This window comes from Bubalus kerabau, chromosome 4 (assembly GCF_029407905.1).
Source record: "Bubalus kerabau isolate K-KA32 ecotype Philippines breed swamp buffalo chromosome 4, PCC_UOA_SB_1v2, whole genome shotgun sequence".
Lineage (NCBI taxonomy): Eukaryota > Metazoa > Chordata > Mammalia > Artiodactyla > Bovidae > Bubalus > Bubalus kerabau.
Window position 1 is genome coordinate 12,102,112 of NC_073627.1, and position 13,063 is coordinate 12,115,174.

Below are 13,063 nucleotides of genomic sequence, written 5' to 3' on the forward strand. Positions count from 1 at the left end.
CACTTAACATTTGGTGTGTCACCTTCCAAATGTTTCCTCCATGTGGTTGAAAACTAGTGCACCCTGCTTCTATCATGTGGCACTGCGCCATGGCCTCTAGCTGAGACTGGCCTCACCTCTGCCACACAGCAGCTGGTCCTATCTGGACTCCTGTTCTGCCATAAATGCACATAGCTGGGCCGGATGCTGGCAAGGGATCTGCCTCTGGTGCCAGTGTGTCTCAAGGACAAGCTCCAAGGAGCAGCTGTGTGCATTTATAATGGAAACCTTCAAATCCACAAGGCTTCCCCTAGCCTCTCTCCTCTGCAGGCTCTTTGAGCTTTCCTCTCCAGCCACACCAGCGTGTCTAGCTTTGGGCCAGTCAGATTGGTAGAAGGGGGTACCTCTTGGGTTCTCTTGCTACTTCCTTGATTGGTAGGGAAACTAAGTGTCTTCTCAAAGGTTAAGAGCTCACTTATAATTCCTTTTCTTTGAACTGCCTGTTTTCTTTGGGGAATTCCCTTTTTTAAAAGTTATTCTTACTGATTTTCAGTCACTGGGGCTGTTTGTATTGGAGATGACCAGACACCCAGCTCCCAGCTTCCTCAGTGGGATGCGTGCACTGGGCCTCACACGTTCATTTCCAGACTGAGGGAGTCAGGTCTCTGCACAGCTCTGCGTCTTTCTCAAGTCCCAGCGGCCCTGCTTTGTCCTCAGGTTGCTGCCTTCATGGAGGCAAACTAGTTGATTCCAAGCATAGGGTCTGTTTGTCTGATGGGAAGGAAGGAGTTGATGGGTCAGAAACCCCAGTAACCAGCCCTGGACCCCTGCTGTACTTCTGCCAATCACTGGCACTGGAGAAATGCCAGGTTCTGATTGGTTCAGTCTAATGGGGGCCCCACCCCCTGCAGTGGAGGCTGGTGGAAGAGAGAGGAGGTCAGCATGCCCACAGTTTACCAAAGGACAGTGGCCCCGGGCTGTTGTGTGTTACAAATATCCTTCCAGTTTTATTTAGTTCCTTGGCCTTAAGTTTCATTTGTAGATGAACCTTAGATGTTTGTAGATGTTTATTATATTTGTTCAGTTCAGTTAAGTTGCTCAGTTGTGTCCAGCTGTTTGCAACCCCATGGACTGCAGCACGCCAGGCTTCCCTGTCCATCACCATCTCCAAAGCTTTCTCAGGCTCATGTCCATCGAGTCGGTGGTGCCATTCAACCATCTCATTCTCTGTCATCCCCTTCTCCTCCTGTCTTCAATCTTTCCCAGCATCAGGGTCTTTTCAAATGAGTCAGTTCGCCTCAGGTGGCCAAAGTACTGGAGTTTCAGCTTCAGCATCAGTCCTTCCAATGAATATTCAGGACTGATTTCCTTTAGGATTGACAGGTTGGATCTCCTTGCAGTCCAAGGGACTCTCAAGAGTCTTCTCCAACACCACAGTTTAAAAGCATCAATTCTTCAGCATTCAGCTTTCTTTATAGTCCAACTCTCACATCCATACATAACTACTAGAAAAACCATAGCTTTGACTAGGTGGGCCTCTGTTGGCAAAGTAATGTCTCTGCTTCTTAATATGCTGTCTCGGTTGGTCATAGCTGTTCTTCCAAGGAGCAAGCGTCTTTTAATTTCATGGCTGCAGTCACCATCTGCAGTGATTTTGGAGCCCCCCAAAATAAAGTCTCTTACTGTTTCCATTGTTTCCCCATCTATTTGCCATGAAGTGATGGGACCGGATGCCATGATCTTAGTTTTCTGAATGTTGAGTTTTAAGCTAACTTTTTCACTCTCCTCTTTCACTTTCATCAAGAGGCTCTTTAGTTCTTCTTCAGTTTCTGCCATAAATAAGGGTGGTGTCCTCTGCATATCTGAGGTTATTGATATTTCTCCCAGCAATCTTGTTTCCAGCTTGTGCTTCATCCAGCCTGGCATTTCGCATGATGTACACCCTTGTCCACCCGACAGCAGAAATTGTACCAGGCTGATTCACTGTAGCCAAGACAGCACCTTGAGTGATCTTGAACAGTGCTCATGGGAGGAGTCCAAGTTTTCCCTTGGGACATTCACTTGTCTTTCTGAGATGTGACCCATGTGCATCTGCTTTTATAGGTCCTCAGAGCAACCTCAAGGAGACATCGGTCCTGGAGGTGGAAATGGAGTGTGGACAGGAGCTGAGGGAGGAAAGCAGCCCCTCCTTGGCCCTGGGCTCAGGTGACTGGCAAGAAAGCCCAGACGAGCCCCGTTCTAATGCCTCGTGGCAAACCAAGCGTGTGAGTATCTGGCCCCTGGGGAGCTGGGTCTGGGAGGTGTGGTTCTGCCCATCTCCTAGCTTTACAAGGACACTGTTTCCTGCTGTGGTTTCATCAGTGGCTGAACAAGTGTCCCCACAGCGTCCTCTCCAGGACAGCTTCACTTCACTGCTGCCCAGCCTGTTGGCCCCTGCATGCTGGGCTGCGGCAGAGCTGCCCCTTCTGTGCCTGATTCATTCAGGGTCTCTGCATCCCCTTCCCTTTTTCTCCCACCATACCCAGCATGTCGTGTCTCCCAGATGCTGTGGCGGGGCTGCATCTAGGTGTCTGAGCTTCTGCCACGTTGATGTCTGTCTCTGCTCTGGGCATTTTGCATGGACCATACAGTTCCTAAGGTGCGTCCAGGCTCTGGGGAAACGGAGGTGCTCTGGAAATGCCACCATTCCTTGAAGGACACTCTGAGCTGTCTTGTCTCCCTATAAGTGTCGGACCCCAAGAGTGTCTCTTGAGTGAGTGACCAGGCAGGAGCCCAAGTGAGGCTGCAGAGAGTTGCCTGACAGATTCAGGACAGATTCATCCTTCTGGATGAGCGAGAGCTCCCCACGCCGAAGTCCAGCCTGTCTAGACCTAAGCAGCTGGGTTTGTTCCCAGGTTCCGTGGAGGACTGAGAGGGATATTGTGTCTCTGCCTGGTTGGGGCTGGTCTCCTATGTGGTCCTTGGTTGTTCCCTGTGGTTGGTGGTGGGGAGGTGCTGCAGCTGTCTCTACTGTGGCCCTCGTGAGTGTGTGTGCGTGCCTACGTGAGTATGTGCACACGTTCGCGTGTATGTGTGCTCATAGTATGTGTGTGGTATATGCATGTGTGAGTGTGTGCGGTAGTTGTGAAATGTGTGTGAGTGTTTTCATTCTCCTTGGACACTAATCCTTACCAGAGCAGGATGGCCAGCTTTGAGCCTGGGCCACAGGGGACACTGAAGTTTTGGGTAAACTTTTTTTTTTAGTTCGTTTTTCAAATTTATTTTTTATTTATTAAAAAAATTTTTTTTAACTGGAGTATAATTGCTTTGCAAAGTTGTATTAGTTCCTGTTGTACTTGAAAGGAATCACTTATATGTATACATATATCCCCTCGTGCCCACCCCCATCCCACCATCTAGGTCATCATAGAGCACCAAGCTGAGCTCCCTGTTCTATACTGCAGGTTCCCACTAGCTCTCTATGTTACACATGGGTAGTGTATTTATTGTCAAATCGAGGCTCCCAATCCATCCCACCCTCCCCTTCCCTTTACCTGTGTCCATATGTCCATTCTCTACATCTGTGTCTCTATACCTGCCCTGGAACTAGGTTCATCTGGACCATTTTCCTAGATTCTACGTAACATGCATTAATATAACAATGCTTATTTTTCTCTTTCTGACTTACTTCACTCTGTATAATGGACTTGAGGTCCATTCATACCTGTATAAATGGCCCAGTTTTGTTCCTTTTTATGTCTGAGTAAAATTCCATTGTATGTCTACACTGCATCTTCCTTATCCATTCACCTGTCAGTGGACACTTAGCTTGCTTCCATATCCTGGCTATTGTAAATACTTTTAAAGCAAGTATCAAGGAATACGCACCATTAGGAAGTTAAGTGTTTGACACTGTGATTGAAAACAGTATCGACCCCAGCAGGATTAGACCTTTTTTAAACCTTGATTGAGTAAGTTTAAGGCTCTCTTGGAAGAAAGAATGGGCAAGAATAACCGAGAAAATTGTTGAAAAGAAATGCCTAAAGTGGGACTTGCTGTATTAGATGAACAAAAACATGTTTCAAAGCCAGTCATTAAAACAATGAATCTTGGGAGGAGTCTATGTACCAGAAATACAACCCAGAAACAGACCCTAATGTGTATAGTGACAGTTGGAAAAAATATACATAAATATTTATCTGACCCATGAATGGGGAAGATTTTCTAGTAATTAAAGCAAAAGGGAAAAATACAAACAAAAGATTGGTATATTTGAGTATAGAAAAAGTCTTAAAAGAATTAAAAACTTTGTATGATGAGCACAAATGAAGAGTAAATGGTTTAGGAAAATATGTGTTTACATATTTGTATGTACCTAAAAGGGCTTCCCAGGTAGCTCAGCAGTAAAGAATCTGCCTGCCATGCAGGAGATGCAGGAAGTGGAGGCTCAATCCCTGGGTTTGGAAGATTCCCTGAAGGAGGGCACGGCAACCCACTCCGGTTTTCTTGCCTAGAGAATCCCATGGACAGAGGAGCCCGGCGGGCTACACTCCATAGGGTCACAAAGAGTTGGATACGACTCAAATGACATAATTTAGCACGCACATGTACATAAAAAGATTTGTATTTACAAAGAAATATTTTAAAATTAAGAGTGAGTTGCCTCAATATGTCAAAAACTCTTAGAAATCAAGTAGAAAACAGTAACCTACCCAACAGAAAGATGACTAGCAATTGATATAGTCCACAGTAGAGAAGATAGAAATGGCCATTAAACATATAACTGTCCCACCTCTGAAACCAAACACTCAAAATTAAAAGAGCTGCAAGGTTTTATATTAAACCTGTTAAACTAAAAAATGGATTGAAAGTCAGCATTTGCAACAATGGGGCAGGTTTTTCGCTACATGTGAGAGTAACGTGGTGGGACCCCTAGTAAAGCAGGTACCCTTTGACCTGTTCTGCTTCTCTGCTATCATCATAAGAAAATAACCTTAGGCACGTGAGGATTCAGTAGAGGATTTTATCACAGCCTTAGTGTGAGTGTGTGTGTGTGTTTAATATTTATTTATTTACTTTTGGCTGCATTGGGTCTTTGTTGCTGTACTCGGGCTTTCTCTAGTTGCAGAGAGTCAGGGCTAGTCTCCCGTTGTGGTGCACAGGCTTCTTGTTGCAGTGGCTTCTCTTGTTACAGAGCATGTGCTCTAGGGCTTCAGTAGTTGCAGCACATGGGCTCAGTAGTTGTGTGACTCATAGGCTTAGCTGTCCTGTGGCATGTGTGATCCTCCTGGACCAGGGATCGAACGGGCATCCCTGTTTTGCAAGGCAGATTTTTAACCACTGGGCCACCAGGGAAGTCCCAGCCTTAGTGTTTTATGGCCAATGTTGGAGTCCACCTGAATATTCCACCCTGGAGAGTGTCATTTGTATCAGCCATATAGCAGAAAGTACTGTGGCCTCCATCTGTTATTTCCACCAAATATTTAAGATGTGAGGGAGGAACTTTCCTGGTGGTCCAGTGTTTAAGTTCCCTCTTCCAATGCCAGGGGCGAGGGTTTGATCCCTGGTCAGGGAACTAAGCTGTCACATGCCTTGCGGTGTGGCATAGCAACGAAATTTTAAAATATTTTGTATCTACCACGAGGAAGAGGAGCACAGGATGGGCCAGGGAGTCAGGTTGAAGGTGCTGACTGATCCTGTGGTTCCTTCCAGTGTCACCTTGGTCCTGTCCTTGATTTCCTGCTGGCAGCTGGCCTGGGTACCTGGCACTGACTGGGATGAGCTTTGAACCTGGGCTGCCAGTGTGCTCTGACTCATCTCATTCACTGGGCCTTTCCAAGTGCCCCTCAGGGAACTGCCCTTCCCTTTCCACACCGACTGCCTGCCCCCCTCAACAGTCAGAGTCTCTTGACCTTTCCTGTCTTCCCTCCACCTGGGTGCAGTGCTGCACCAGGTATCCCCCCTGGGCTAATGGACCTCTCTGCTCCCCTGCAGCAGCTGCAGTGCAGAAGCCAGGCCTTGGCTTTGGGCCCAACTCCCCTGTTCCCTGTCCTGCCCTGTTCCCCTCAGTGGCCTGGCGCCCAGTGGTGAGTCCCACTGGTCCTCACTGCTTCCTTTGATGGAGGAAGGGATGGCACAGGGCTGACTCTGTGCTCCCTAGGGTGTGCCATCCAGAGAGATTGGTCACTACCCTGCATGCCCGCATTCCCAAAAGCCACCTTGGGGCCTGGCCTCAGATGCTGGGCTACCTGCCCCTCCAGGAATGTCCCCACAGCTGCATCTGTGTGCAAGTACTGGCCTGGGCATTGGGATGGAGCTTAGAGAACCAGGCTCTAGGCCTGTTTGTATGGAAGGTCAGATGTGCCAAGGCTTTCAGACATCAACTCTAACATGGGGCAGCTTGCTTGCATGGATTTGCTCTGCCTGCCACCCGCAGAACCCTTTCTTTTATTCCCTACCCCAGGGACCCCGTGTCTGCTGAGCCTGGATGCCAGGGGGCCTGGGGAGCTGGTGCAATCCTCACTTGAGAGTGTCCCCACTTGGGTTTGAGTTAGGGGTCCCTTAGACCCTGATGGATCAGTGCCTGTGGTCACCCTGCTCTGTCTGAAGGGGATCATGTTTCAACAGGGAGTTGTGTCCAAGGGTTTTGTAGATGCGGCAGATGGCACATCCACATCCGATGAGCTGGAAGCTGCTAGTTACTCTGCCTACAAAAGAAGAAAAGAAGATGCAATCCTGTTTGAGGTCACTGACACGTGCTCTCCAGAGTCTGAGCAGGTAGTTTGTGTTAATAGTGGCCCACGATGCTCCCTGCCAAGGCTTGCATGGAACCAAGTGCCACACCCTCTCTGATGCTGAAGGTGGCTGTTGGGAGGCTTTTTCCACTCCTACCCAGGCTGGTCGACACAGTAGCCATGCCTGTGGGTTTTAGCTCTCATGACTCTGAGGATGTTCTGCTAATGTTGAATTTCAGCTTTATTGCTTGTGCTCCCTATGCTGTGTGTGCCCCATGTGCTTTTCTGTCTGTGGGACTTTCCCAGCAAGAACACTGAAGTGGGTTGCCATTTCCTCCTCCAGGGAATCTTCCCAACCCAGAGATAGAACGCGTAACTCCTGCATTGCAGGCAAATTCTTTACCACCAAGCCCCCGGGGAAGCCCCTGTGGCCCCCATCCCTACTTTTCCATCCATCTTTTAATTTCTTGTGTAGCTATCTCCTTTGGCAAATGGGAAACTTACCCTGAAAGCTCCACAGGCCATGCAAGATTCTCTTCATGGAGAAGAGCAGGGGGCCTGGGTCTCCCTTGGGGGCTGGGACCATACCAGTGGGGGTCCAGGCTGAACTTCTACTAGGGCTTGGAGAATGCACCCAGCCCCTGCAGTCATCAACACCTGAGGTTACAGGCTCATGTTCTGAACCCTGGTTGTGCCATGGAAGCCTGCTGAATTTAGCCCGACTTCTTTCATTGTCTATAGCATTTGTGAGTCTTGAGGGTTTTACTAATAATATCAAAAGTGAGACTACTTAATATATGTAATGGAAGTAATTTTGCTTGTGAGGAAAAGCACTGAGGCTTCAGACACTGAAGAGTGATGTGTTTAACTATCATCCTTTCACAGAATGGTGATTTTTTTCCTGAGTAAGATGGCCAATTGAGTCATTTAACAAAGATTTATTGAGCAGCTGCTGCATGTGGGGGCACTGGGTGCCTGGTGGAAGGCTGTAAATGAGGTGTGGTCTTGCCTCTGGGCTTCGATCTGTTGGTTAGTTCAGAGCAGAAACACTTTGGGAATTCCCTGGCGGTCTAGTGGTTAGGACTTGGTGTTTTCATTGCTGGGGCCTCAGTTCAATCTGTGATTGGGGAACTAAGATCCCACCAGCCATGTGGTGCAACAAAAAACAGAAACCCAAAAGCACCTTGTCAATACAGAGGACAGCTGTGCATGAGCACTGATAGAAAATATTGAGTGGATGTGGAGAGTCCCTTCATGATCTAAAAACAGGAAAAGCAAACTACAAATAGATTTTCCCAAAAGGAAGGTTTAATATTGTAAAGATGTCAGTTCTTTCCTCAGATATATAGATCCAGTTGGTCAATTAATGTGTAAAAGTAGTATTGCTTCCAGTGGCTTTGTTTTGTTTTTGGAAATGGATAAAAGACACTAAAAGTCCATCTGGAGTATAAATTGGTGAGAGTTCCTATAAAGAATGTAGAAAAGTACAACAATAAATGGGAGATTTGACATCAAAATGTGTTGTAAACTATAAGCATAGCAATATAAAGCAATAGAGCATCTTGATGGAGTAACAGAGACCCAGTAGGGAAAGTTGACATAGAACATCTAGATGCAGATGTGAGTATGTATGACAGTTGAGCAGGTGATAAAGGTGGTATCATGTATCAGAGAGCAACACTGTGTTAAGTAAGGGGCATTTGAACCGTGGCTCACCATTTGGAAAAAACAATTCTTTTCTCCTTGTTGTTGGTTAGTTGCTAAGTCCCGTCCAACTCATTTGTGACCCCAGGACTATAGCCTGCCAGGCTCCTCTGTCCATGGGATTTCCCAGGCAAGAATACTCGAGTGGAGTTACCATTTCCTTTTCCAGGGAATCTTCCTGACCCAAGGATCGGACTCACATCTCCCATATTGGCAGGTGGATTCTTTACCACTGAGCCACCAGGGAAGCCCTTCTTTACTCATAGTAAACACTAAGATATATACCAGATTGGTTGACTAATGTAAAAGACACCCTGAAAGTTCTAGAAAATATAGGTGACTATTTATAAAATTATGTGGATATTCCAGAGCCTCACTAAAACAACCCCTTAAATGCAGATAGGGATGCATAAAATATTCCAGATTCTGGGTTAGAGGAGACCACTCAGCAATGCTATGGAGAAGCAGGTGGTTAGAAAAGATTTGCAACATATGATGACAAAGGGTTTACACCTGGAATACCTAACTAATTCTTTCAAAGAAATAAGAAATCCATGTACTATCAGGACAGTGGGTGAAAGATGTAAAAGGCAGTTCTCATGAGAAAGGGATAAGTGGGCAGCAAATGTGGGAGAGTTCCCCTCGAGGGCTGGCAAGAGCAGAGCACATGATCAGTATCCAGAGACTGCCCTGTTGCCGCTCGGTTAGGTGGGATTTGGTTTTATTTACTTATTTTATTACAATTTTTAAAATTGAAGTGTAGTTTATTTATAATACTTCAGGTGTATAGTAAAGTGACACCTATACATGTGTTAAATATATATATATATATTACATTTCAGAATCTTTTCCATCATAGCTTATTACAAGATATTGAATATAATTCCCTGGGTTATTCAGTAAATTCTTGTTGATGATCTGCTTCATATATAGTAGTGTATATCTGATAATCCCAAACTCCTAATTTATCCCTCCCCTCTTTTACCTTTGATATCCATGTTTGTTTTTATGTCTGTGGGTCTATTTCTATTTTGTAAATAAGTTCATTTCTATTCTGTTTTTAGGTCCCCAGGTTTGGTTCCATTAAAAACAGGGTTTGGCTGGTGGCCGGTGGTGTGTGGTGATGTCTACCAGTCTGCTGTTGGGGGCTGGGATGTGGTTTGGGGTCCACATGTTGGGCTATTATCATCCTGTCATCCCTTCCCATAATCTTTGTCTTCCAGGAACTGGGTCATGTCCCTCCAGGGGTCCATCTTTCATTTACTGCCATCTTTACACAGCCACACCTCCCAGACCCTGTTGGTTCTGCAGGGTCACCTCCCTCGCTATGGCGTGTACTTCCTTGATTTTTTCCCTACTGACAGCACCCCTTCTTCTAGAAGGCAGGCCTGATCCAGGTTCCATGGGGTGGGCAGCTGGCACCTGTTCATGGGATCCAAAGCCTCCACTACCTTCTGAAGTGACCAGAGGGTTGGGCATGTGTCACAGAGGGGTCCTCCTGGAGTATGCCACAGTATAGAGGTCTGGAGCCCTGAGGATGTTGTGGCCCAGGTGTATCTACCAGAGTCTGACATCTTATGCCACCAAAGTTGTTAGAACATTGATTGCCTTGACTTATTTGGGGCTTCTGTATAAAGGAAACAACCTACTTTGAAGTTCTGTAAAAAAGGAAACAACCTACTTTGAGGTTTGTTTTAAGCATTGGAGATCTTTTGCTTGCAAACAGTTGAAACCCCAGTTTAGGTTAATCAATACAATAAAGGGAATTTGTCACTCATGTAACTGAGAAGCCCTTGGGTAGACCTAACTGCAAGCAAGGTTTAATCCGGGCATCTACCTGCAGATAAGGTTTAATCCGGGCACCTTGATATTCCCGAAGTCCAGGTATCTGTCTGTTTTTGCACTGCCTTCCTCATGTCAGTTAGCTCCTTGGCCTCTCAACAGTCTCCAACACCTTGGACCCTTCCACAGGTTACCAACCTCCCACTGCGTTGTTCAGAGGGATAAGAGAATGCCTCTTTGGGGGGCTTCCAGAGAAGAAAGAGGAAATATCTCTTTCCCAGGGGAAGCTGTCCTCAAATCTTGGTGGCTCTGATTGGGACACGTACCCATTCCTAACAAGCCAGGGTGCTGTGCTGACCCTGCGGCTGGAGTAGAGTTAATCTTGCTGGAACCACTCAACTGAGAATGGGAGGTTCAAGGGATCACTTCCTGGAGTTGGGGAGTGGGAGCACGGTGCCAGGCAGCTGGTGGGGCAAGGGGTGGTCTGAGCATCTCTCCAAGACTCCAGGAGTCCCTTGAAGCTCCCATTCTCAGCAAATCCAGGAATCTCGTGGTGCCCTTAGTAGAGATTCTTGCCACATCTTTTCCTGTTGGCCCCTCTCTTCCTCCTTGGCAGTCCCTACTGTGGAGTCTTTGTTCCCTTTTCCAAGTGTATAGTGTGTAATTGAGAGGCTGGCACTGGTCCTAATGATGACACCGCTACTTGGAATTGGTCAGGCTGGGGGTCAACGTGATATTTCTAGTTCTGATCCCAGGTTTTTTTCTCTTGTTGCTTCTGCAAAGCCCGCCTTATGTTTGTGGATGGACCACCCCCCCCACCCCCACCCCCGCCGCATCCCTCTTCCCCCATCAAAGTACTGTCCACAAGTGTCATCCAAGTTCTACAAAAGAGGAAACTGAAGCTGAGGAAGTTTACTTGGGTCCAAAGATGGCAGGAAGGACGGCTGCAGAGAAGGCGCTTAGGCAGTGCCTGTTTGCTAGAAGGAAGTGCTTGATCAGATGCCAGTGGAAAGGTGACACTGTCCTTCCTGAATTGGCACAGTACTTTCCATTGAAACCATGCTTTTTCTCAGATGGGACTTAAACCTAATCCAAACTCAGATTGGGACTTGTATCCACAGGCTGGGACTTGAACCCATGATCCCTGGCTTGGGAGAGGACTTGAACCCACTCTCTCTCTTTTTTTAATTGGCTGCCCTGGGTCTTTGTTGCTCTGAGGGCTTTCTCTAGTTGCGGCGAGCAGTGGCTACTCTGTTGTGGTGTGTGGGCTTCTCATCGTGGTGGCTTCTCCTGTTGTGGAGCACAGGCTCTAGGTGTGCAGGCTTCAGTAGTTGTGGCACACAGGCTTAGTTTACACTCGGCATAGGGAATCTTCCTGGACCAGGGATCAAACCTGCATCTTCTGCATCAGCAGGTGGATTCTTTACCACTGGACCAGGAAAGAAGTCCAAACCCACTGTCTTTTAATTAAAACCCCTCACCTTGTGTCAGTACCTACTGAAGCTTAGGTTCTTTTGTCTCATCACTGAAATTATTCAGCGTGAGGCAAAGTGATAGACAAAGAACGAGTTTATTACCCTAGGACACTTATGACAGATACAAGCAGGCAGGCAAGGGAGCGTCACCCCAAGAACAAACAGGGCTTCATTTTTATAATCAAAGCAAAAGTGGGGAGGGGAGAAGACCACCTTATTCCTCATTTTTGAGTAGATATCAAGGCTTACATCATTAGTCCTTCCTTTGACTCTATATGGTCTAACTGGGACTACCATGGCTTTATTTAAATCATATGTATGTTAGCAAAAGGGTGGTAACATATACTAAAATATGGCAATTCATCTCAGGTTTTGTAATAGCGGCCCCCCCAGCCCAAACTGGAACCCAAAGTGTGTTGGATCCTTCCCTCCTCTCTCCCTGGTGCCCTTAATGCAGGTTAATGGTAATGCCCTTAACTGCTCTACCACACCTTTCTAGGCAGCCATGCCTAGCCCACTAGCCCACCAGAAGGGACCCTGTACCTGCCACTCATGCATGCATGCTAAGTCACCTCAGTCATGTCTGACTCTTTGTGGCGCTATGGACTATAGCCCACCTGGCTCCTCTGTCCAAGGGATTCTCCAAGCAAGAATACTGGAGTGAGTTGCCATGCCCTCCTCCAAGGGATCTTCCAGACCCAGGGATGGAGCCCGTATCTCTCATGTCTCTTGCATTGGCAGGCAGGTTCTTTACCACCAGTGCCACCTGGGAAGCCATCTACTGTGAAAGCGGACAGGTGGACGCTCTGCTCTGGGGACACCAGCTCCCAGGTCATCTCACTGGTCACGATCTGACCACTGAAGCAAGCAGTGGGCTGAGCCCATGGCACCTGCCACCTTAGACCACAATCCCATCAAATGCAGTCTCTGCCGCTTGGGCATCTCACTCCACTGAGAGCTGGAGGACACTGTGAGGGCCACCAGGTACTTCAGACCTGGCTGCTTTCTGGTGTCACACCTTTCTACTCAAGGTGGCATAGTGATGAGGCAGGCAGGAGCTATAGCAGCCCCACTCAGTCATTGGTTGGTCCCTCAGTGGTTTCTCCCTCCCCCAAAATGAGCAACTGTCAATCAGGGACCAGTTAGTGGTCCTGCTCAGCCATTATTCAATGTCAAAGTGGGCCCCTCCCCCAAACAAGTGACTGTTACTGAGCAGCTGTCAACCAGTGACCGTGGTGCTAGTGGTAAAGAACCTGCCTATCAATGCAGGAGACGGAAGAGACATGGGCTCAGTCCCTGGGTTGGGAAGATCCCCTGGGGGAGGGCATGGCAAGCCACTCCAGTATTCTTGCCTGAAGAATCCCATGGACAGAGGAGCTTGGCGGCCTACAGTCCATAGGGTTGCAAAGA

The 13,063-nt window shown here is 47.4% G+C and overlaps 1 protein-coding gene across 7 annotated transcripts in view; it reads left to right on the forward strand.

Annotated features, from left to right (window-relative positions):
• The window catches only part of LOC129648729 (E3 ubiquitin-protein ligase RNF213-like), a 121,205-nt gene that overhangs the window by 9,352 nt on the left and 98,790 nt on the right, over positions 1-13,063 (forward strand). For 4 of the 7 annotated variants that reach the window (XR_008712855.1, XM_055575313.1, XM_055575316.1 and 1 more), the window contains exons 3-4: positions 2,083-2,243; positions 6,586-6,735. Coding sequence is in view for 6 of the 7 variants with exons in the window: in XM_055575313.1 (XP_055431288.1) it covers positions 2,083-2,243; positions 6,586-6,735 (311 nt within the window). In the remaining variant the exon portion in view is untranslated. The remainder of the gene's footprint in view (positions 1-2,082; positions 2,244-6,585; positions 6,736-13,063) is intronic. The other 3 variants (XM_055575317.1, XM_055575318.1, XM_055575319.1) reach the window with 1 other exon arrangement.